This window comes from Cydia strobilella, chromosome 4 (genome assembly GCF_947568885.1).
Source record: "Cydia strobilella chromosome 4, ilCydStro3.1, whole genome shotgun sequence".
In the NCBI taxonomy this organism is placed as follows: Eukaryota; Metazoa; Arthropoda; class Insecta; order Lepidoptera; family Tortricidae; genus Cydia; species Cydia strobilella.
Genome location: NC_086044.1, coordinates 11,473,927 through 11,499,418, shown reverse-complemented (window position 1 = coordinate 11,499,418; position 25,492 = coordinate 11,473,927). Strand labels below are relative to the sequence as shown.

The 25,492-nt window shown below is 37.9% G+C and overlaps 2 protein-coding genes across 3 annotated transcripts; one reads left to right on the top strand and one right to left on the bottom strand.

Annotated features, from left to right (window-relative positions):
• The first annotated feature begins 5,188 nt into the window (after nucleotides 1–5,188).
• On the top strand, nucleotides 5,189–23,255 carry LOC134740619 (transcription initiation factor TFIID subunit 5). 2 transcript variants are annotated; one of them, XM_063673151.1, is made up of 12 exons: nucleotides 5,189–5,397; nucleotides 5,616–5,801; nucleotides 6,395–6,597; nucleotides 6,968–7,167; nucleotides 7,344–7,545; nucleotides 8,195–8,384; nucleotides 8,978–9,053; nucleotides 10,106–10,243; nucleotides 19,849–20,042; nucleotides 20,601–20,714; nucleotides 20,982–21,162; nucleotides 22,664–23,255. In XM_063673151.1, the coding sequence occupies exons 1-12, from the start codon at nucleotides 5,335–5,337 to the stop codon at nucleotides 22,870–22,872; spliced, it is 1,956 nt and encodes a 651-aa protein (XP_063529221.1). In that variant the 5' UTR covers nucleotides 5,189–5,334; the 3' UTR covers nucleotides 22,873–23,255. The 2 variants fall into 2 exon arrangements, with proteins under 2 accessions (XP_063529221.1, XP_063529222.1); XM_063673152.1 differs by lacking the exon at nucleotides 20,982–21,162 and having other exon boundaries at nucleotides 5,195–5,397; nucleotides 22,664–22,845.
• On the bottom strand, nucleotides 22,881–24,843 carry LOC134740621 (integrator complex subunit 10). Its single transcript, XM_063673153.1, has one exon. The coding sequence runs from the start codon at nucleotides 24,701–24,703 to the stop codon at nucleotides 22,967–22,969; it is 1,737 nt and encodes a 578-aa protein (XP_063529223.1). The 5' UTR covers nucleotides 24,704–24,843; the 3' UTR covers nucleotides 22,881–22,966.
• Between the last annotated feature and the right edge of the window lie 649 nt (nucleotides 24,844–25,492).

The following is a 25,492-nucleotide window of genomic DNA, read 5'->3' as shown; positions in this document are numbered from 1 at the left end:
GCTGGTGGTAGAGAAAAGCCATCTTCCCTATTAAAGTTTGGATATTTCTTAATCTCAATGGCCTCGCGCAGCATTCTGGGTATGTAACGCTTCTCCTTGGCAAGAACCAGAGGCTTATCAAACTTGATTGAGTGATTGGCTTTATCCATGACATGCTCACAGACAGCAGACCTAGGTCGACGGTGCTTGACATCAGCTATGTGTTCCTTCACCCGAGTGGAAATGCTCCGTTTCGTCTGCCCGACATATGATAGGCCACACTCACAGTCCAGCCTGTACACTCCTGCAGTCTGTAGAGGGGTATTGCATTTTACAGGCCTCAGGAATTGTGACATCTTCTTCATTGGCTTGAAATATGTTTTTATAGAAGCACGCTTCAAGATGTGGCTGATCCTGTCCGTGACCCCCCTGACAAAAGGCAGAATGGCAGGCCTGCGCTCGACTGTGGGGATCTTAATGTGGGACCTCTGATCTTGTGAGATTAAGAAATATCCAAACTTTAATAGGGAAGATGGCTTTTCTCTACCACCAGCTTGGGATCCTGTAGTCCATCTGATAAAGGAGCAAGCGAGACATAGACTGTGAGACCTTAGTGTTGGATGATGATGGACATTCAGATGTTTTGAAAAGATGTGTCCCGCCGAGTTTGTTGCCGGTCCCATATTGGGATACCCTCCTACAATTTAGGAGGGAATTAAATCTTCTCGGGTCCGTGGTGTAGGGTTGGAGCCGGCATAGTTTTTTATCGCGTATATATATATATATATATCTTTACTTGAAAAATAATTATAGTGTATAACTAGCCTTATGAACCGATTTTGCATGTACAACCAGCCTTAAAGTTTGTAGTCTATGATTGTTCATTATTTTAGTATGTGGGTATTTTTGCACTTTGTAATTTTTCCTCAGTCACCCGTTGACCACGAACGCTGTAAAGAGTTCGAAACGTCGGGATGTATTATAAATTCAATATACGCGATATATTTAATCCGTTTTCATAGTTTTATTTAATGTTTTGTTAATTTGCGTAAATAATTGTGATATTTTTATTGAAATCGTTTGATTCTACATTGCTTTGAGTGATAGTGATGGGCAGCGGTAACATTCCCGCTACCAGTAAGTTTCCATTTGGGAATGTTACTAGTAAGTTCCCAATGTTACCAGTAACATTCCCAAAAGCCGGTAACATACGAAACTGGTGATAGTGATGACTTATATGAGATAAAATAAGGTTCAAAACTTATTTTTTTAGTACAACTTACTCAAAAATATGTCCCATAGTTCTTAATTCGCTGGCATAAGAGCTATGGGATCAATTTTATAAATTTGGTATACAGATAGTGAGCACCGGGGAAGGACATACGATACTTTTTTATCCCAGAACTCACCCCTTAAGGGGATGGAAAGGGGAGTTGACACTTGTATGGGAAATCAATAACCGCTGAACCGATTTAGATGAAGTTTGGTATGGAGATAATTTGGGTCCTGGGGAAGGACATAGGATAGATATTCGCGGGCTTGGTTTCCGCAACTCGACGTCTTACTATTGCGCCTATTTTGGGTGAGGGACATAGGATAGGTTTTACCCTAGAAATCAACCCTAAAGCGGGTGAAAAGGGGAGTGGAAATTTGTATGGAACCCAATAAAACCGATTTAGATGAAATTTGATATGGAGATAGTCTTAATTGTTTGGGAGGGTGTAGAGTAGTTTTTATTCCCGAAGTCATCCTGTTATCTTCTCCACTTTTCTAACACTCACTCAAAGTGCCGCTGGTAATGTATGATGGAGGCAGCTCAAGACGTGGAACACCTGGAGTGCTCCTGGGTGCAACGGGTCAGGGGTAACAATCGCTCAACGTGCTGCTGGTAGTATACGATGGATAAAGCTCAAGACAATGTGGAGTGCTACTGGGAGCAAAGGGTCAGGGGTAACACTCGCTCAACGTGACGCTGGTTGTATATGATGAGGAAAGCTCAAGACCTGGAACACCTGGAGTGCTGCTGGGTGCAACGGATCAGGGGTAACACTCGCTCAACGTACCGCTGGTAGTGTATTATGGGAAAAGCTCAAGATCTGGAACACCTGGAGTGCTGCTGGGTACAAAAGGTCAGGGGTAACACTCGCTCAACGTGTCGTTGGTAGTGTATGATGGAGATAGCTCAAGACCTGGGACACCTGGAGTGCTGCTGGATGTACCTGATGAGGGTAAAACTCCTTTAATCTGAAGTTGGTAGAGTATGCTGTAGGCAGGTTAAGTTCTCCAAGACCTGGAACACATGGAGGTCTGCCAGATGAAGCAGGTGTCTGACCAGAGCTACCACACGCTTAACGTGCAGTAGATACTGTTTGCTGTAATCAGGTTGAATTTTCCAAGACATAGAACACCTGGAGGTGACTTCCCATGGGTCACTCGGTGCCTGCAAGACTTTGGTGACCAAGTTTCTGCTGGAGACGCTGCTGATCTCCCACCAGGGGGCTACCACAAGCTGAATGTTCAGCGGGTAAAATTTTGGTAGTAAAAAGAGGTGGAAGTTTGTATGGGGAAACAATAAATCTAGCTGATTGTTTAAAAATAAGCTACCCAAATTACTAATTCCACGCAGACGAAGCCGCGGGCAAAAGCTAGTATTTTATATATAACTGTGATCATTATTTATTATCCCTTTACTACTACTACTACTACTACTACTACTCTAATTTCAAATTTGATTAATTAATATAAAATTAAAATTCCAACAACTCAAAAATGACGTTTGTCACTTGGAACGTTATACAAAACTAGCTTTTGCCCGCGGCTTCGCCCGCGCGATTTAAGAATCTATGTCGTTTTGTCTAATGTACAGGGTGCGTGGGAGGCAGGGGAAGGAGAAAATATGGTTTTATAACTATTTACAAAAGATGGTTTATATGGTATATGGTTCGTAGGTAGAATACATATATATGTACTTACGATGTTTTGCATTTTACTTAGAATGGAAACCTAAACTTATAAGAAGCAAACAGACAACCACCTTCTTGTAGCACCTTGAATGTACTCATTACGGATGCAGGAAGTTTCCCGATGACTTACTCCTTCCACCCCGTCCGTCCCGCCGCGCCGCCCGCACTCGCCTAGGTACCGATTGACGACGATCGAGATGGCACCAAATCAAATTTAAAAATCTATTAGGATAACGCGGGTCTCCATACCTCAAAAGCAAAATTAGAACCCTTATAGGATCACGTGTGGCTGTCTGTTGGTCCGTCTGTTACAACCGATTTGCTCCGAAACTACTGGACCGTTTGAATTGCAATTTGGCACAAATACGAGTACTTTCAAGAATTTTCATGAGCACATTATTCAATTTCAAAATCGATGCGATTTTCGTAATTAACGTCCCAAAAAACCATAAAAACGACACCCATATTGATATTTAGACATTTCAACCCCATTGCACCCCAACAGGGGAGATGGTTTTTCACGTCCGTCACGTTGGATTTTAAAATCGTTCTTGTTTTCCTAATTAGCAACCCGATAAACTATAAAAACAATACCCATGTTGATTTTCAGACTTTGTCACCACATTTCCCCCTATTAGGGGGGAATTTGCAAAAAAACCTGTAACACGTGTTTATTCATTTATCGTTAGGAATACTCCTGTGAAGTTTCGAATATAATAGTCTAACTAATCTTGTTTCCCCATACAAACTTTGAACCCCCATTTAACCCCCTTGGGGGGTGAATTTTGAAAAAATCATTTCTTAGTGCACCTAATAAGAAACCTACGTGCCAAATTTGGAATCTCTAGAACCAGCGGTTTGGGTTGTGTGTTGATATGTCAGTCAGGCAGTCAGTCAGTCAGTTTCTTCTTTTATATATTTAGATGTTGATTGGTTTATTCTAATAATTAAACTGATTTATACACATATTTTTTTTTACTTTATTTCCAGTCTTTACTTTTAATCATTATTTCCAGATAGTAATGTTCCCAGTAACTTTGGAAAAATACCTGGTAATATTGGGAATGTTACCGGTAACATTGGGAATTTACTCTCTCAGAGATTCCTTGACTGTTTTATGACTGTAAATAATAGCATTATTATTTTCTTAAGTATTTAACACGAAAAAAACATATACAATTCTAATAATTTTATCAAAGTTACTCAATGTTACCGATCTGGGTAATGTTACTGGTAGCATTACCGGGAATATTCCCACTTTTGAGTAAGTTACTGGTAACGACCCATCACTATTTGAGTGTAACGTAATTTTACGATGTTATTCTCACATATTGCGTTAAGAGAAAGGTGTAAAATACCGTACTTACGTGTGAAAGGTTATGCTCTCATATTTTTGCTCAGAGCGGCTATTACAGCCGATTACAGAACAATTCACCATTATTTTATCAATTCAAAACGCTAACCATCACAAGAGAAAGCACAATTTCATAGAAAACAATAATAATTAAACAAGCAACGAACAAGCATGACATGTCACGTACTTATTTGTTTGCCACAATTTCGGTTGTGGCAGCGGTGGAAAAGTGAAACTATGACAAAGACAAAAAGTAATATATTGCTCTCTGTCACTACTACTGAAAATACATAAGACTATCCCGTTCGGTCATTTCGCCCCACCCCTTATGACCGATCCAATGTTCTTCTTCTTTTAAAATTATGGCTTCAGCCCAGTGGGACTATTTCGCCAGTATCAAGGTATTGAGAGGTTTACAAACGACAAAAATTGTACGGTTGTACAAGACAGTGTACGGTGATTTGTTAGCTCTTGTAAATCGATAGCTAGACTTTACAAGAAGCACGTGGACTACCGGCCGTTGACTCCAAGATGGTGGTTAAACGCGCTTCAAAATTAATTCTCCATTCACTGCACACTACCACATTAGTTTACTGTATAATAAGCTATCGATATTACACTTTAAACAATATTAATAAGCAAAAAACAAAGTAATTAATCACGATGCTAACTATCAAGATGGCGCTCGAACCGGAAGCCACCGATCCAATGTCCTTTCCATAGTTCGAAATGTCAAAAGTCACTTGTCACTTCAATGACTGACAGCTGTTCTTTAGTCTTTTGGACCACCATCAACAGAGGCGCCAACTGGTGAGCAAAAAAACGATAGCCCTCATTCCGTTTCCCCGTTTTACTCGTTTCGTTTGGCTGAATGCGCCAGGAGCGCGATGCCATTAAAAAAAAAAACCAGGCCATAAAAATAAATAAAAAAACTGTGCATGGTCTGACACTTTGTGTGTCCTACTTGCATTATTCCTATTGTAAATTGTAATTAAATGGTGAAATTTAGTATATTAATTGTGAATTAAGGTGCGAAGAATGGGAGAGAAGTCGACGCCACTTCTGGCGGTATTGCAACTGCTGAGAAAATATAACCTTAAGGTAAACTTTACAAAAATACCTGTTAATATTGTCTTCGGTTACCGCGATAGTTACTCATGAAATAAAACTATGAAAACGGATTATATCGCGTATATTGAATTTATAATACATCCCGACGTTTCGAATCCGTTTTCATAGTTTTATTTCATCAAAAATACCTGTTGTTTTTATTGCGGTATGCATTTTTGTACTTCTAATTTGAATGTATTATTTTACAGGGTACTGAAGAAATACTTAGGAAAGAAGCAAGTTTGGGAGATGCCGTAATAGAAAACTTGGATTTACCTGAAGTAGAGCTTGCTAACATTTTGACTTCACATCATACAGAGAGTGATCCATACAGTTATGAATTCGCTTACGACAGCTTGAAAAAGTTTGTCGAAACTTCTTTAGATGTTTACAAGGTACACTCGTAACATTTTTAATAGGGACATATTATTGCACATATATTTATATTGGTAAGTATAATACTCGTTATATTCCCTACAATCCTCTAAGTGGGACTCCTAAGCGACTGAATGATTAGATTTACCATTTGATACCTGATTGTAGTGACAAATTTATACACTGTGATCACCTAGATTCATTTATTTCTGATAATTCTGGTCATACAGATTTCATACCTGGCCACCTTTCAATTTTTTTCTTTATTATATTATGACATGTTGCACTTTTAAATAACATAATTACATTCTGTACATCCATACATTCCACAACTCTTCTCTTTCCGCACAGACTATAAAAGTATTTTATGAGTAGCATTTGTGGTAAGTTAAACAAGTTTGTTGCCCCAACTTATCCTTATTTAACAAAATTTTTGTTACTTTAAATACTTACATGGTTCTATACTTAACCCATTAGCGCCTATACCAACTTTTGGGAATCTCTAATTTTTCTGATACTTTCAAGTCCCAAGCGCATACAATAGGAGCTAATGGGTTAATTGTCTTCACTTATCATTTATTTATATTATACCCTGATGTACATTGCATTACAGCATGAGCTCTCAACACTTCTGTACCCAGTGTTTGTGCACATGTACATGGTGCTCATATTGTATGACCACAATGAACATGCCATCAACTTCATGGAGAAATTTGGTCCAGAACAGGAAGAGTACTATCAAGAAGATTTGAAAAAAATATCAATTGTTAAAAGCAAGGAACAAATAAAGGGCAATGAACTGGCAGAGATCTATAGGTAATGTTCACTCTGAAAGCATTTGAAATATCTTTTTATCTAAAACAGTTGTGGTAGTAAGAGAAACAGTTAACTTATTTTGTATGTCAACATAGCTAAAAGAAAGATATTCACTTTTAGACATATACCACCTCCATGGACTGATTTCATCGATGACTGGTTTACGCCGCCTTCATCCAATGATTCTGTGATCTTAACTATATCATTGGTCCTCCTCGTTGAGGGTTTTATTTTAATGTAATTTTGTACATTTCCTGCGTTGAAATAATAACTCCAATTTATGATACCAAGACTGTTCCATATGATTGTGATAATTGTTTTTGTTTGGTAAAATTTGACTTTAAATTCTTAATATAATATTTTATTTTAGCACCAACAAATTTGTAGTGCAAATGTCAAGAGATGCATCATCTCAACTGAAGCGCTATCTGCATGAACAAAAGAGTTCTACAGTCATCATAAACATTATCAATAACCACATCCACATTGACATCCACGATGGCCCAGGCCGGACTCTGGCTCAGATCCGGACTAGCATTGGGAGCATACTTGGAGAAGCACCGAGAAGTGGTTTGACTTTCATTTATTACAAGCCTCAGCACCTCTCCCCATTAATATTCCTGTACTGAACCTCCATTCTGCCCCCTAATATCATCTATAAAAATTCATATTTGAGAACAGATGTCATACCCAAATTTTAATATAAGTTTATATGTGTATACCTATTTACTTTGTTATAATTGCAGAGAATCGCACAAAAGTGTACTATGGACTATTGAAGGAGCCAGATATACAACTGTTTCCCGTACCCACTGAAGATGAAGAGGAAACTGAGGAAACTCCAGATAAGCCAAAGAAGAAAAAAGCTAAAAAAGACAACATTTTCATGAAGAAACCGAAATCTGATCCTAATGCACCTCCAAATGACAGAATCCCTCTGCCAGAGTTGTAAGTTGGATATTGAACATGTAATATTTCTGTTTGATACAGAGTTAATCCATGTTAGTTGACAAAGGCACGTTAAGTTAAGAAATATTTATTGAAGTAAATGCATCTCTAATTATATTAAAGTAGTGAATGCCTTCTGGCATTAAGTTCGCCTTTTGTACAATTTTACCGTGCAATAAAGTTTAAATAAAAAAAACAAAGTCATAATTGTCAAAAATAAATAAATAAATAATGGACAATCTTACAGAGATGCTACTAACACAGTAAGATAAAACTAAGGAACTATATTTAAATTATAAACCGAAATAGATATCATACACAAAAGAAAATGTGACCAACCAAGTCCACCGGTGGCCGAGGCGGGAATCGAACCCGCGTCTTCAGCTTACGCGGTTAATATCCTGACCGTGACCACTAAACCACCTGGTCACCGCCGGCCAGTTTCAGTTCAGTCAGGGGATTTTCAGTTTACAGTAAGATCAAATAGAAATCACACATATCCAGGAACAAATATTCGTGATAAACAAATGCCAGGGGCCTCTAGCTTCATAGGCAGGGTCGCTACCGACTATGCTAGGAGGTTGCTAACTTTCAATACAATAAGAATTTTGAGCATAATTCTTAAACCGACTTTTTTCATTATTCGCAGAAAAGAAATGGATAAAATTGAAAAAGGAAAGGCTCTTAGAGAGGCAGCGAAACGTGTGCAATTGGGACCAGAGAGTCTTCCCTCCATCTGCTTCTATACTCTGCTGAACAGCGGTCACACCGCTATCTGTGCAGATATCTGTGATGACTCTACTCTGTTGGCTGTCGGCTTTAACAACTCTACTATCAAAGTTGGTATTTCTAATTTAATTTACCTCTCGCGTCAAATTATGGTCCAGTAGTGGTAGTGGTAGCTGTGATGATGCAGCTGTCTCAAGATACCTCCATAAGGACCTACTTCAAGGACCTTGGTATATTGACTTGAATATTACAGATTGCCACATATGCATATAAAAATATGGCCCATTTTAAAAAACGCGCCGAGTTATACCAAGAGTATATTATAATTGCGTATATTATTGGTTTTTAATTTTTTAATTTTTGTATTATTAATATTATCCAATAAATGATTACTACAGTTCTTTAAAATCTCTTTTGGTTGGCCTTAATTTAAATAATAGGTTTTTATCGTAATGTTATTTCTTAAACTGCTAAACTTCCAAATAATGCCTACAAACATTTTATGTGGCAGCTAATAGTTCATATAAAAATGAACTGTCATAGGGACCATCATTCAACGCGCTTGGTGATAATGATAATGAAATTCTGAGAACATGATCATTAAATTACATTAAAGACTTTAAAGAGCATCATATTCCCGAAGTATGATTTCAGTCCTCATAACTTAAAAATCCCTTCAATATCCAATTATTTTGTTCAACAGGTATGGACTTTGACACCTGTAAGATTACGTGGAATGAAATCTGCTGAAAAACTGCAAGACATTGATAGAGAAGCAGGTACAGTGCAATTATTTCCTGTGGTATTCATTCGATTTTCTACCTTAACATAATAATAGTAAACTACTAATTAGAAATTTCGTCCGCGTAGGAATAGTTAATCACATTCTCATACAATTACAATCTCCCAACCCTCACATATCACATCACCTCCTTAGTTGACCTTAGAAGATGCTGATAAAATCTAGAATAGAGAATATCTATGTATTTAGTCAAGGTTATATATGAACCAGGGATTGTAATATAACTAGAAATCAAAATATCACGTAGCATTTTTTTAATATTTATATTACAGGACATTTTTACACAGATTGACAAAGTCCCAAGGAGGCTTGTGTTAGGCTACTCAGACAACGATATATATAAAATACATACAAAACATCCATGACTCAGGAACAAATATTATATATATGTATATATATATTTGAAATATGTCTTTGATATTGTAGAATGGTATTTAGGTAAGGACAATGAGTTATCAGATCACCTAAATGAAATGGAAAAATATACACAACCCAAGAAATTGAATACCGGTTAATTTGTATGAAAAATATACCGGTATTCGATCCCTGGTATGAAAAAAATATATATATCTATATATGTTTTATTGCTTATACCAGAAAGAAAAAAATATAAAAAAACATTGCACAAGAGACAACCAAAAAAACACAATACACTTAAATTTCACAAAAAACATTATAGAAAACATGCACAGAAAGAAAGAAAAAAAAAGAAAATTGAAACAGTAAACTACATCTAGGTCTGTTTGTGGTATAGGCAATGGGTACCAGTCTCAGCTGAACTGTCTATATTATCTAATTATATGTCAATTTTCTATCATATTAATATTTTGTGTAAAAAAAGTAATAAACCTCCAATATGTCCATCAATCTGAGGCCTGTGCTTACTACTTACGCCCTCTCGGTCAAATTGGGGACCCTCTCATGCCAGTGACCCGTGACATTTTGACTGCTTTGCCACCCTGTAGCTGCAATCACTCTTTCGCTATATTTAGTAAAATAAGTTATTCTTTTTTTTTGTATTTTCAACAGGAGATGTTCTTGTACGAATGATGGAGGAAAGAGATAGAGATGCTTGTCGTACGCTATTCGGGCATTCAGGACCAGTCTACAAAGTTTCATTTGACCCATTTAAGAATTTGCTGTTATCCTGCTCAGAAGATGCAACAGGTATTTTTTTAGACATTACAATATTTACAATCATAATGCTAATAGTACTTCACTTCTAGATTTCTTCTAGATCACTTTCATAAAAAAAAACAGGCTTTGTGACTTCACATTAACCACCTATAACCGAAAATTGTTTTGATTTTTTTTATATTCGGTGTACAGAGAAGAAATTAATTTTTGCAATGATATATCGTTTTTATTCATGACTTGCTTTTGTCCGCGACTTCGTCTGCGTGGAGTTAGTAATTTGGGTAACTTATTTTTCATCCAATCTGCTTTTTATCGATTCCCCATACATACTTCCACCCCCCCCCTTTTCACCCCTTAAAGGGTGACTTCTGGAAAACTACCCTATGTCCTTCTCCGGGACTCAAACTATCTATATACCAAATTTTAATGGGGTTAAATAAAATAAAATAAATAAAAATAGCCTTTATTCCACCATAATTAAGTACATTTTTTTTATATATATTTCCTTTGCATGCATAAAGATTCTAGTTGCACATATTCTAAATCTTAAATGCTTAATTTTTTGTGTTTTCTCGTAGGGTATTGTATCTTTGTATTTGTATTTTTATTTGTTTTGTATTTCACAGTGCCTTGGTAGTAATACTGTAATGCTGTGTAACTAATTTGAATAATAAAACAAAATAAAATATTGTATTGTATTTAGAATATAGAATTGTATAACATAGGTAAGTGACTAGTAGTAGGTATTATTTATAAAATATAAAGATTTAATTTAACATTCTATTTCAATTTTATTATCTATTTTTATCACATGCTTTTAAAATTAAAGCCATTTTCACTATTACAACAAGGTATGAAATATATCATATTAATATTAGTATAAGTTTAATAATTACTAATACATTTTAAATACTTAAATCAATCAATCAATCAATTAATCAATCAATCAATCAATTATTTATTGCAAGAACATAGTATTACATAAGTAGATAAACATTTAAAAGAAGCGTGTCTTATGTTCTACCAAACAGAAGGCATGCAATATTTACAATATTTATTTACATGTACAATTAGAGACTAACAATGTATACACTACCACCAAAATATCACAGAAATATAATGTCAAAATATTACACAATAAATAAATTTCATAGTCAAAACATGGTCAAAACTGTATCTAACATTTTTATAGTATTAAATCAGAGTAACTTATGTCAGAAATTAAAGTTAGTTGGAATCTTAGCAACTAGATATTAGGGTTATTTGCTAAATAGTCCTTTACTGAGTAAAAGCATCTGTCTAGTAGCCATTCCGTAAGTGTTTTCTTGAAGCGATGTGTAGGACATTCCAGGATACATTTAGGCAGCTGGTTATAAATTTGGATAGCCATACAGAACGAGTTGTTTTTGTGAAACCTGACTCTAGATCTTGGCAAGAATAATTTGTCTTTATTTCTAGTGGATCTTGGATAGAAGGTACTCTGTTTTTCAAAAAATTCAGGGTGTTCTCTTACAAACATGCACATTTGTTTAATGTACAAGCATGGAAGTGGCAAAACTTTTATTTCCTTAAATAAGGGCCTACATGGTTCTAAGTAGTGAGTGTTGCACACGGCTCGTACACATTTCTTTTGTACCAGAAAAGCGTCATTGATATCTACGGAGTTCCCCCAAATAATCAAACCGTAGCTAAGTAGAGATGACACATAACCATGATAAGCAGTTAGTGCCAAGTCTCTAGATGAGGTTCTGCTTAATTTTCTTAGTGCAAAAACAAACTTGTCCAGCCTTTCACATACATAGGCAATATGAGCTTTCCAGCTGCAAAATTTGTCAATAATTATACCGAGAAATCTGGTTGTTTCTACTTCTTCTAATTGGTAATTATTATAATTTACATTCAGATCAATGTCAGTATTTTTATATGTCCTAAATTGCATAACGTTTGTCTTGTCAATGTTTATTTTTAATTTATTGATATGTAGCCAGTCAATTATATCTTCAAGAGTTTTATTAATGTCATTGTTAAAATTATTTATGTTATCTGATTTTATTATTAGAGTAGTGTCATCAGCATACATTATGCAATTTTGTTTTATATGCAGTGGCAAGTCGTTAATATACAAAATAAAGAATAAGGGCCCTAAAATACTCCCCTGGGGTACGCCACAGCTGTTGTGGCTGTACTGTGATCGCTTAGTTATAAGTTCTCCATTTTCAATAGTTTGTATTTCTGTACATTGCTTGCGATCTGAAAGGTAGCTATTAATCCAACTGTAGGCATTCCCTCTAATGCCATAGCTCTCTAATTTTTTTAAAAGGATCGAATGATGGACAAAATCAAATGCCTTGCTTAAATCTAGGAATATAGCTGCTACGGGCATTTTGCAATTTATTGAATCTGTCACTAGTTTTATAAGGTTAAAGCATGCTAGCGTTGTTGAGCTACCCTTACGAAAGCCATATTGATTTATGTTTAAAACGCAGTTTAGAAAAGATGATAAGCGACTATGCATGGCTTTCTCTATAACTTTGGAGAGAATCGGCGTTAAGGTGATGGGCCGATAGTTATTCATCTGTGTTTTATCATCTTTTTTGTATATCGGTTTAACTATTGATAATTTAAGATCTTTAGGAAAAATGCCTTGTTTAAAGGATAGATTTATTATATGTGCCAAAGGTTTGCTGATATATTTTGCACAGAGTTTTATGACTTTAGTACTTATCCCGTCCACACCCACTGCATGACTATTTTTTAAGGACATAACAAGTTTAAAAATTTCTTTTTCATTACACGGATTAAGAAATATCGTTTTTGGATTAAAGGGTACTAATGAATGGTTGCCTATTTGAGTATCATTAGTTTGTTTTGTTAGGTTTATGTAGAAGTCGTTAAAAAGTGTAGCTATTGTGGTGGGATCAGAGTATGTGGTTTGATCAGTAGTAATACTATTTATGGTGTTAGGTTGTGTGTGAGTTGGACCATTAATGATTTGCCAAGTAGCTCTCGATTTATTTTTGGCCTGTGCGATCGCTCTCATATTATGTAACTGTTTCGCTCTATTAATACATTTTCTCAAAAGTATAGTATATCTGGTGTATTTAAGTTTATTCTTAGACTTATTTAATATTTCTTGTCTATACTTCAAATATAGTGTTCTTTTATTTGTACATGCTCGTCGTAATCCTTTTGTCAACCATTTGTTGTTGTTGAGTTGGTGATTAACTTTTATGCGAATATATGGGAAGCATAATTCATTAAATAGGCACAGTATTTCGTGAAATATTTCGAATGCCGCATTAGCTTCCTCTGTGTTGAGTACATCAGAGAAAGATAACGCCGCTACGCAGTTTTGGAATTTAAGCAAATTTTCATGACTGTAATCTCTCTTTGTTATGTAGTATGGTGTGGCCTTTAGAACTGTTTTTACAGGAAACGTAACGAATTGGGCTGTTTCATGGTCTGAAAGAGCGAGTGGAAGGACTTCAGGTGTTATTTTCTTTATATTACTGGCTATTTGATCGAGGCAAGATTCCCCTCGTGTTGGACAGGTAATGTGCATTTGGTAATTATAATTGTTGAGTAGTTTAATAACTTTAGATATGCTATTATCTATTTTTAGAATATTATAGTTCCAGTCCCCACATAACACGACTTTATGTCTCGATTTCTTCAGACCAAAGTGATGCAAAAGCGCCTCAAGGTGAAGCAGGAACTGTTCTTTATTACTATGTTTAGGAACACGATAAATGTTTACTATTATGAGTTTATGGCCAGGAATTTCAATTCCACTACATTCAAAAACTGTTGGAATACTAAGGTCAGCACAAATCTGTAAGGGCTTGAATTTTATGTCATGCTTTACTAGTATGCAAGATCCCCCTCTATTTTTATTCTTACGGGAAAAGGAGCTAGCTAATTTAAAATTACTGAGTTTCAAATTGTCTTCATTTCCTTTTCGAATGAAGGTTTCGCTAAAGCAGAGAACGTCCACCTCCTTATCATTCTTCTTTAGTTCCATTAGGGTAGCCTCAATAATATCTAATTTACTTAGAACACCCTGTATATTTTGGTGCATAATAGTAACATTATTATTAGTCTTCACGAAAAAAATCACGTTCTACGCTTTTTTCGCAAACATGTTGCTCTACACTATTCTCGATGGTAAGCATGTCTATTGACTTTATCAAATACTCTAGATCCTTAAATATAATGTCAAGACCTCGACTGTTTATTGTCCCAAATCCAGCTGAAAACATGTAATTAGAATATGTTAAATTTAAATTAGAATCTAATAAATAGGCATACCCATATGTCTGGTTATCAAGATACAGCAAGTTGTTGAATATTTCAATTCTCTTGTTACAAAGGTTTGCATAATTATGTAGTATAAAGGTAGGTGAACAAATGATAATATTAGTATGTTGAACTAGTTGAATCTGTTCTCTTATAAATATAATTAGTTTATGATAATTAGTTGAGGTTCTAAAGTCCTTTTCTCCAATAAAAATCACACAGAAGTCCTTATGAGTGAAATCTTTCAGTTTTATTTCGAGTCCTTGTAAAAGTTGATGAGTGCCTCCCCCGGGTACCCGATAGTGACATAGACTCATATTGTCAAAGGTTCGCTCAGCTTTAGTCAACATTCTTGTATAGTCACTACTAATGATGCATATACTCGATCTAGCAGGAGTGACAGGATTCATAAACGATGCTGTCAAGTTACGTGCCTTGCTGGCCTCATCACCCATTTGTTTATTTTCTTCTGATTGTGTTTCGTCGACTCTGGATCTATTAGCCTTTTTCCTCTTCTTCTTGGATGACTTTTTTGCACTCGCAGCTTTTGGCGATGGCGTCATAGTTCCTGGAGATGTGCACATTGTTGTCAGATTTTTTATTTTTAATTCATACTCCTTTAGTTTTTTTTTTAAACAGTGGTTCTCCGATAGTAGAGTCTCAATTTCATTTTCAGCAGAGTCATATTTTTCTTGCAGCAGGGAGAGTTTAGTTTGCAGAGATTCAATCATGAACGGACTATTTATAGCTACTACAGGACAACTTCTATTTAGTCTAGAGCCAGCTCGCATGCTAGAGTTTTCCTCGTCACACGATTCATTGTCCTCAGATTCTAGTATTTCAGACGAGAATGAACTACTAGAGTTTTCTATTGAGTCATTGATGGTGAATTTTTTTTTCCGGTGGGTTATTTTCTTTTCATCGGAAGATGTTGGCATTACACAAGTGCTCGGTTTTCCTTCAGAAGATGCCGGTTGTGAATTGTTTTCAGTGTGTGAATTCGGAGTAGAGCAGTTTTCCGGGACATCGTCATCAGGTATATCCAGGTTACTAGATTCCGCCTTTGGTGTTTCGTCTATCGGCTCATGTGATGTGGTTTCATTTTGCTCGGTTTGGATATTCATAGCGTGAATATTTTCTTTTTCACTAGAAGATGTGGGATGAGCCTTTGGAGTGGAGCAATTTCCTGTAGGATTAATATTACCCGTATTTGGGATAATAGGTAATAAGGCGTTTGCAGTGGGGCTCGATGGCATATTCAACGCCCTGTTAGCGCAAGCAGTGTCTAGAGCTCCAATTTTAGAGGGGCTCGGAGGCGTATTCAATGTGCCTTCAGCGCATGTAGAACGGGGATCCATTTCTGGTATGTCTGCATTGCAGGTAGTAGAAGAGCTCGGAGGAGTATTTTTCTCTGTATCGCAAGTTGTAGAGGGGCTCGATGGCATATTCAACGTGCTGTTAGCTAGAGCGCCAATTTTAGAGGGGCTCGGAGGTGTACTCAATGTGCCTTCAGCGCATGTAGAAGGGGGGTCTGGTATGTCTGTATCGCAGGTAGTAGTAGGGCTCAGAGGAGTATTTATCTCTGTATCGCAAGTTGTATAGGAGCTCGATGTCATATTCTTACTTAAAACAATTCTTCTTAAAACAATTATTCTTCATTAATTATGGAAGTCGCCTCTTTGGCGTGACCTTCCCCAGTGTTCTCCATGTGTCTCTATCTTGAGCTAATCTTCTCCATACTGTTCCACAACGTTTTCTAAATATGTCTGCCCATCGTGTCTTTGGGTGACCATACTTTCGTGTTCCCTTTTCTTTTGGTGGGGTCCATTCTATGATTTTCCTTGTCCATCTATTGTCGTTTATTCTACTAATATGTCCAGTCCACTTCCATTTCAATCTTCGTATTCTCTCTATGATGTCAGTTACTTTAGTTTTCTTTCTTATATTATCGTTTTTTACTCGATCTGATATTCTAATTCCTAGCATACTACGTTCCATCTTTCTCTGTTCTATAGCTAGTTTTGTTTCATGTTCTTGACGTAGAGCCCATGTCTAGCAGCCATATGTTAGGCAAGGCAGAATTGCAATTTCATATAATTTTCTTTTTGTATTTATAGATATGTCCTTATTTTTCATAATTTCCCGTAAGCTTCAGTACTTTCCCCATGACAGGGCAATTCTACGTTTTATGTTTTTATCAGTCTGTTCTTCAAAAGAAATCAGCTGGCCTAAATATATATATATAATAATAATAATAATAAGCCCGCAGGGCAGCTTGTGGCGAGCTGTTGGGGAGTGACGACCCCACGGACCCGAGTGCTCCAGAGAGTCGGTCAGGGTCTCCGTCTCCGGCGTGTCTTCGTCGGTCGGAGTGGACCCCAAGGGGACCCGCAGGACTCTCAACTCTGGCTTGCCTTCATTGGATGTCCAGAGGGGAGTCGTAAGAGCTATATGCTCCAGGGGTGGAAGTGTTAAAGGGCATAACGCCGCGAGTAACTTCGGAGAAAGCGCAGCACTCCTCTCGACACCCCTGAGCCGCTCACGCCGGTGTTGCGCCTGGCCGTCTTTACGATGGCGCATCAGGTGCCCATCTAACGAGTGGCGAGTCACCGCCTGCCTCGATAACTTGTGCAAGCAATGTTATAGCAGGTGTCCAGACTTCTTTGCAATAGCCCAGTCTTTTTTCCACCCAAACTTAAACCATAGACCAGTACTCTGTCCATATTCTCTACAATAGCTTCCAATGCCTGCTGAAACCGGTTCACGGGTATCTATTGATGTACCCATGAATGGGTTCCAGCAGGCGTTCTACATGACATCAAATCTCTCCAAACGGCCTCTACGTGTTGGATCTATATCCCCACGCACGCCTTATAAATGACCGGGATCGAAAGACCCGAGAGTTTTAAAACGGAGATACACATAATAATAAAACGTTTATTTATTTAGATAACAAGATCCATTTTTGTTAGTAATCTACAAACTAAACCTAAAAACTATGTTAGTATTCGTACCTCACTAATGACAACGTATTTTTAATTAAGTGTTGCATTATTGAGCACTCATTCATTACAGCTATTGTCTTCAGGAGGCTGTTTGGGCTGTCACGTATTCTGTTCAGAAGCGATGCCATCTTTTTCCGCAGCAGAGCATTGAAACTGTCTACGCGTGCTTCCGCGAACATGGTCGATGCACTGCAGAAACGTGACAACCCCAGCAGCGCCCTGAAAGCATTATTATACTGGACTTATATAATCTTTAACATATTCTATTTCCTTGTTATCTACGTAGATCATTCTCTTTGGACCATTAGACATAATTTTTGTTTTTGAGGTGTTTATTGATAAGCCTACTTATTTACTTTCGTTCACTACGTCTTGTATCATTTCTTCTAGTTGGTCAGGGTTTTCCGCTAAATTACAACATCATCCGCGAAACGTAAGTTGTTTAGGTATTCTCCATCAATTTTTAGTCCTTTGAGATTCCCAGTTAAGATTTCTAAAGATCATCTCCAGCACTGAACAAAATATTTTCGGGGATATCGGATCGCCTTGACGAACACCTCTTTTAATAGGGAAAACTCTTCCTTCCCGTTCTAGTTTAATCTTTGCTGTGAGGTTTGCGTACATATTATACAGTAGTTCTATATAATGCTCTTTTATTCCTTGTTGGGCTAGTGCTTCCCAGGTTGCGACATATTCTAATGAATCAAATGCTTTCGTAAAGTCAATAAAGCATAGATATATAATTCTTCTATATTCATTCGATTTTTCCACTATCTGTGTGACAACCTGTATGTGGTCTGTGGTTGAGAATCTTTTATGAAACCCGGCTTGTTCTCTGGGTTGGTTTTCATCCAATTTCTTCGTAAGGCGGTTTAATATGATTTTTGAGAATATTTTGTATATATTGGACATTAGACTTATCGGCCTATAGTTCCCTAGGTCTCCTCTGTCACCTTTTATATTTAACAAGGTTATTGTAGACTGTGACCATTGTACAGGGATTTCTTAACTAAATAAGATGTTGTTAAATAGTACCTGGAGCGGACGCTTTAGAGGTTCAACCATAGATTTTAGTAGTTCGTTGGTAATGTTGTCTTCTCCCCTTCTAATGGGGTTGGCAACTGTCAAAGGTTTGCAGAGATGGCGCCATCATAGCTTGCCCCTTTTTCTATGAGATTTGGCTTAATAGTCTAAGATACGTTATATACGGTCGACCTTCACCCATACGTCTGACGGATGAAACTTATATTTTATGAAAGAAAATATGTTCCTGAACATAAATAAATAGGGTTGCCTAAAGAAATATGGTCAAGGCTATTTTTAATAAATTTTTGAAAATATTTTTTTTTCTTAAAATTTCACCGATTTGTCTGACGAACGGAATAAGTTCCAATGGAAAGTACAACTTCTACAACATGAATAAATTAGGTTGCCTATGTTTTTCCGGTCACTATTATGAGGTTGCCGTGTTTAAACAGATGAGTTAAAATCGATAATTGCACCCATCTGTGTGACGCTTGAATTACATATCAAAATAATGGTAATTTTATTGCGAATACAATGGTATAGGGTTGCCTGCAAAAATCCGGTCACAAATAAGGGTTGCCAGGCTTTTAAATTGGCGTTTGGCAATTGATTTTTCCTTCTTATTTTTTTTAAAGCCTGGCAACCCTTATTTGTGACCGGATTTTTGCAGGCAACCCTATACCATTGTATTCGCATTAAAATTACCATTATTTTAATATATAATTCAAGCGTCAGACAGATGGGTGCAATTATCGATTTTAACTCACCTGTTTAAACACGGCAACCTCATAATAGTGACCGGAAAAACGTAGGCAACCTAATTTATTCATGTTGTAGAAGTTGTATACTTTCCATTGGAACTTATTCCGTTCGTCAGACAAATCGGTGAAATTTAATGAAAAAAAAAATATTTTCAAAAATTTATTAAAAATAGCCTTGACCATATTTCTTTAGGCAACCCTATTTATTTATGTTCAGGAACATATTTTCTTTCATAAAATATAAGTTTCATCCGTCAGACGTATGGGTGAAGGTCGACCATATATAACGTATCTCCTACTATAAAGGGCTGGCATCCAGGGCATTAAAAAAAAACAAAAAATTGACACAATTCTAGGGACTGACAGGGCAAGCTAAGCTGGCGCCATCTGTTAATTAATTCGACCGGCCAACCCCATTAAATCGGTTCAGCGGTTTAAGCGTGAAGAGGTAACAGGTGTGAGAAGGGGGGGGGGGGGGGGGAGTAAAAAAAAACATGAAATACGTGTGATGTCATGGATGACCCCTTATATATTATATATGTTTTAGTGAGACTATGGTCCTTACAATGTTGGACATGCCTAGTGGCATATAGAGGCCACGTGTGGCCGGTGTGGGACGTGAGATGGTCCCCGCACGGGCACTACTTCGCGTCGTGCGGCCACGACCGCACGGCTCGGCTCTGGGCCACGGACCATCATCAACCGCTGAGGATCTTCTCTGGACATCTCACAGACGTTGATGTAAGGATTTTTCTTACAAGGGTCTTGTTACACATTGATTAGTGTTTAGTGCAAGTTCATACATTTGCTACTAAACGCAAGTAGAAAATGTATAAACTCGCACTTAACAATCAATGTGTAAACAGGCCCTAAGTGCATGTTAGAAGCATTGGCCTTGCGGTAAGACTTGCAACTTCAAAGCCACAGGTCTTAGGGTATTTTAGTCGCTTTTCGGTACAGGGACCGGACAACCCTTTCCGCGATAAAAGCCTTTTAATGGGCGTCCCTTAAACACGGCTAACACATTGAAAGACTTTCCAGTTTGAACTGCAAGCCCATTCATACCCCTACCTTTGACTACCCCTTACCGAAAAGCTAAGCCAAAAATATAAATGAACGCCGCCGCCGCCGACGATCGCTCGGTGAGTGATGTTGACTAAGCAATGCACCTTGAGCGCCTTGTTCACAATTGGGTTAAGATATAGTTGCAAGCATTCGACATCGCATCGCATATAATAAAGACAAGCAAACAATCATTGCTTGAATCCCCTTTCAATTTGCAACTTTTTTTACTTTCAGTGCGTGCAATTCCATCCAAACTCAAATTACATAGCTACAGGCTCCAGCGACCGAACAGTTCGCGTGTGGGACTGTTTGACGGGAACTCAAGTCAGAATCATGACGGGCCATAAGGTAAGTTCAGTACGGCTCCAACACCGTGGCCGAATCTTATCTTTCCCTACCTTGCGTAATTTTTTGCTAGTTTAACTGAAGTAAAGAGTAGTAGGCCAGACCAGTAGGCCGTCTTGTTGCGTTAATAGCCGTCGCCTACAAGTGCTTCTATCAGTTACTTGCATCGTGTAGAAGCAACCGAGAGTAAATGGTGTACAAGACAGCGTACTGTGTGCGTAAATCATCTCGTGAATGGTTCGGCAGTGTAACAAATGTGTATGTTTGTAGTGCGCAGTATTCACGCTGCAGTTCTCCACCTGCGGGCGCTGGCTGGCGTCGGGCGGCGGTGGCGGCGAGCTGGTGGTGTGGGACGTGTCGACGGGCGCGCCCGCCGCCGCGCTGCCGCCCGTGCACTCCGCGCCCGTGCACGCGCTCGCTTTTAGTCGCGACGGAACTATTTTAGCCTCAGGCAAGTTTTCAATATAAAATCCGTTCCAGACGGCTGCACCGGACCGCGACCTTGACGCGTCCGGCGCACGTTCGTTCGTGTAGGTGGTCCGCCGTACGTCCGTTAAGGACGCAGTTGTAAGACTTGTATTGTAAGTGAGAGCGAAAGAGATATTTTGACCGCACCAAAATCGCGGTCCACGCCATCTGTTAGGGCTTTAATAGATACAGATGCAGTGCATAATTGTTTTTCTTTTCCTTCGTGTTTTCTCGGAAACGTTCGTATTTGTCATGCTACTTCAGTCAACCTCAGTACTTTTTGTACCGAGACTGACTGAATATCAAGACACGTTCGTACGTTTCCGTGACAATACGAAGGAAAATAATTATGCACTACATCTGTATTGGGTATTTCTGCCCTGCTTGTCGTACGAGCAGTACTTGCATAAAAAACGTCGTTTAACCTTCTGGACGCCAATTACGTATATATCGGCACCGCAGGTCCAACGCCAAAGACGGATTAATCACAGACCCCAGAGCAACATGCATACTACGTGCATGTGTATAAAGTTCAATTTCAGTTTTGACACTTCGGTGACGTGGCATCTGAGTGACAGCTTTTGTGTTTGACACGGCGTCGAAAAGGTTAAATAAAGAACTTATTCAAAGAGAGCAAGACGACTTCAACTGCGATTACTGCATGTATTATGATGTTAGCACGGCAGATTTACACTGAAGCAATGTCACTTACCTACATGCGAGAACGAGTCACGTCACGAGAACCTTGCCACAGCCATACAATAGAAGAAGTTACGATAAAACGACATGCTAAGTTAACATGAAATTTTGCATGAACATTTTAGTTAATTGTTACCTGGACCCGGACTGGTGTGGACCCATGTATGTCCTTAAACTAAGTCCGGACCCGGGTATGTTCTTAAACTACGTCCGAAGGATAGGTATGGGCACGTCACATCTCGCTTTGTGTGGTAGGGCACAGGACACCGGATGTCATTCCAGATATAGAGCAGAGCCCAACTGGGGCAGTACCTCCACCTTACAGAAAACCGCAGCCAAATATCACTAGACCCTACTCATAGTGTTGTGTTCCTGCCGGTGAGTAAGGTTGCCAGAGCTCAACGAGGGTGCGGAGTGTTAGGGTCAACAACGCTCATGTAACTTCTCTGGAGTTGCAGGCGTACATAGGCTACGGTGGCTGCTTAACATCAGGCGGGCCGTATGCTTGCTTGCCAACGACGTAGTATAAAAAAAATGTTAATATATAATTTCATGTCGTTTTACCCCTCGTATGCTAAGACACGGATCTGCGCGTGGGAATTTAAATCTATTGTTTTAAATGTCTAGGTCACATTTTATCAATGATCAAATCTGACAGACCGCATACGAGGGGTTTAAAATGAGAGCGTAACATCGATTGTATGGAAGCGGCTTTTTGGCGGCGAGTTCTTGGGACTTAATATTTTGAAAGACTAAATTCTCTAAAATAAATTTTATGTTTCTAGGGTCTTTGGACTGCACAATCAAACTTTGGGATGTTGCCGCTATAACTGACGAAGTGACTGTAGAAGATGCACCTAATAACCCAGTGGAGAAAAAGGAAGATAAATTTTTGTTGCGTTCATTTGCTACAAAAAATTCACCAATAACAAGTTTGCATTTTACAAGACGTAATCTTTTGCTGGCTGTAGGCACGTATGAAGGAAGTACATAGCAATAACATCTGTTAAAATTAAATCTTTTTAATTATATATTATAATAAAAGCACACTTTTTTACAATAAAAAACCTTTTTTATGTAGAGTAAAATCATAAAACTTGAAGTAGGTAGGACCGTTCTGATGTTATAAACTGTATCATTAAGTTTAAGATAGACTCATTACTTCTAGCAACTTGGGCTTTCATGGCCTGTTTAAAATCTTCCTTTACTCCCTTGTCTGCACCCCTGGTGCCGATCCTTCTCTGTCCTAGATGCTGTTGGGAATTTGGTAAAATATCCAATGCCACACTGTTATTCTGATCATTCCACATAAAACTCAGCTCCTCCAGTATGTCTATATGTATAATATATGCTGAGAATAAATGATAGTGAAATACACCCTTTCGTTTTATAATATCCAAAATGTTCATAAAAATCGCTTCTTCCTGGGGCCATCCAAATTGCATCAATACTAATATGTGGCCATAGGTTAGATCTGAACTGTTTCCCGTGCTGAGCAGAATTCTTATAAGCAAAGTACAGAAGTAGTGCATAATGGCTACTTTAGTAAGTGGCAAAAAGTGTAGATGTCTGTGAGTGCCACCAACAATCAGCTCTGTCTCTAAGGCACCCTCGATTGAGGGCAGCTGTGGCAGGGCTGCCAGTATGCTTTCCACACATGCTGCATACTTTTTATGGAAGAAGTTAAAAGAAACTCTTGTTATGTTAGCAGCAAGATTGTTGCCTTGAACTGTCTGAACTGTTTCATCATATCTTCCTTGATAAAGTGCCAATTCTTCAGAAAATCCATCGGACCAAGGTTTGATTTGCAACTGATTAGCTAACTTCATGAATTCCCGAGAGATCACCTCATTACTGTGCAGCAACTCCCAACAATTAGCTGCAGCTTGGAACTGATTTGATGAAACTCCAGTAACTTCTATTTCTGATTTTCTTCGCTTCAGTGGTGTTATGTCTGGATCTGCAAGGGCTTCTATAAGAATATGATTTCCTTTTTGTGACTTTTGTTCATAAAGTGATCTCAAGAAGATAGTGGTTCCACAATACAGCAATTGACGACAATCATCGCAACTTCTTAATGTCAGTAGCTTTTGAAAATATGCTTCCTTATTTAAGCTATTATTGTAATTTATCAGATAAGGATCCCAGCCAAGTTGCCTTCCAAGTAAATCTAATACACCATAGAGTCTTAGCCAGGGGTCTGATATATCATGTTCTGTTTCATCATAGACGTAAGAGTTGTAAAAGTCAATAGCTTTGACCAGTAAGCGCTGTAACAATCTGGGGGATTCTAAAGAGCTAAGGAGAGGCAAAGTTTCCACAACCAGGAGCCTGGCATACCTATTGTCACTGAAGAATTTATCTGCATTGATTAATGTTTTTACCAGACTGTCAACTCCAAGTTGGGGAAACTTTTTCAATAATAAAACCAACAGCCGACAGTGCTCCATGGTGTCATCACTGTTCTCTACACTAGTCTTTAATATTGTTAGTTGTATATCGGGACATATTTTGTCAAACATTTGACTCAAAAAACTAGATTCTGCCGTTTTAAGAGCGTTAGCGATAGCCGATATTTCTGGTAAAAGTTCTGGGAGATTTTGACGTGACAACATCAAAGAAGTGAAACACTCTGCTGCTTCCTGTAAGTTACCGGATTGTTTCTCCATTAGATAAGCCTCAAACTGTATCTTGAAATTTGTGGGAAATAGTGTTTTTGCTGTAAGCATCCATGCTTTTGCAGAATGTATGTTATGCTTCTGAGCTTCTTTGGCTTTTGTAATAATATAATCTTCATCACTTGAAGCAGCTTCAATTCCAGGCATGGTTGCATGCAGATTTTGGATGAAAATCCTGGTTTTCAATTATATGGTTGAACAAGCAAACGACAAATTTATACAAAATAATGTTCATTAAGTTCGGTCGGCTTCGGCTTCACTCAAACATGACATGTCAGTGACAGATGATCTTTTGTTTTTTTTTCTCTTATCTGGCTTTTACTCCCCGCAATTTTGCACAGGGTGAATTTGCCAATGTCGGTTTTTTTACTTTCACGCGTGAGGAGAATGTTCGGTATTCTTGGGAGGATGTATGTGGTTGGGAAAACCTAAAAACAAATAATTGTTATGAACATCACAGACAAACACATGACGAATACAAAAATTAGCTGAAAAGCGGGAAGTGGGGTGACAGAACGTTAATAGTGCCAACATGAAGGAAGTGGAAGAGAAGAAAATGATATATAAATTAAATATGAAGTATAGAATAAAACATAAATAATTAGACGCATTAGATTATAAAAGATAAGACGCTATTTAGAGTTTAATGTTGTTCGTTTGTAAATATTTAATGAGTATAGAAGTAAGCCTAGTAACCATGTGACAAAGTAGTGAGCTAAATCATATAGGTCGTGGAACATTTTCGGGTAATACATCGTACAGTGAATAGCTACACCCTGAACAAGCAAAGAAGATGTGGTCCAAGTTACCCTCATCCAACCCACATTCACACAATGAGTTCGCACGGACACCAATCATAGCCAGAAATAACGGAGTACATACTTTGCCTAAGCGTAAACGACAAATGGTCGATATTACCCATTTCGGAGAAGTACG

What these genes read in the sequence shown, in the direction of transcription:
- LOC134740619 (XM_063673151.1), top strand. Translation starts at nt 5,335, where the DNA reads ATGGGAGAGAAGTCGACGCCACTTCTGGCGGTATTGCAACTGCTGAGA. An exon ending in TGGAGAAGCACCGAGAAGTG is followed by an intron (nt 7,168 to 7,343) that starts GTTTGACTTTCA and finishes TTATAATTGCAG; the next exon opens with AGAATCGCACAAAAGTGTAC. An exon ending in AGACATTGATAGAGAAGCAG is followed by an intron (nt 9,054 to 10,105) that starts GTACAGTGCAAT and finishes TATTTTCAACAG; the next exon opens with GAGATGTTCTTGTACGAATG.
- LOC134740621 (XM_063673153.1), bottom strand. Translation starts at nt 24,703, where the DNA reads ATGCCTGGAATTGAAGCTGCTTCAAGTGATGAAGATTATATTATTACA.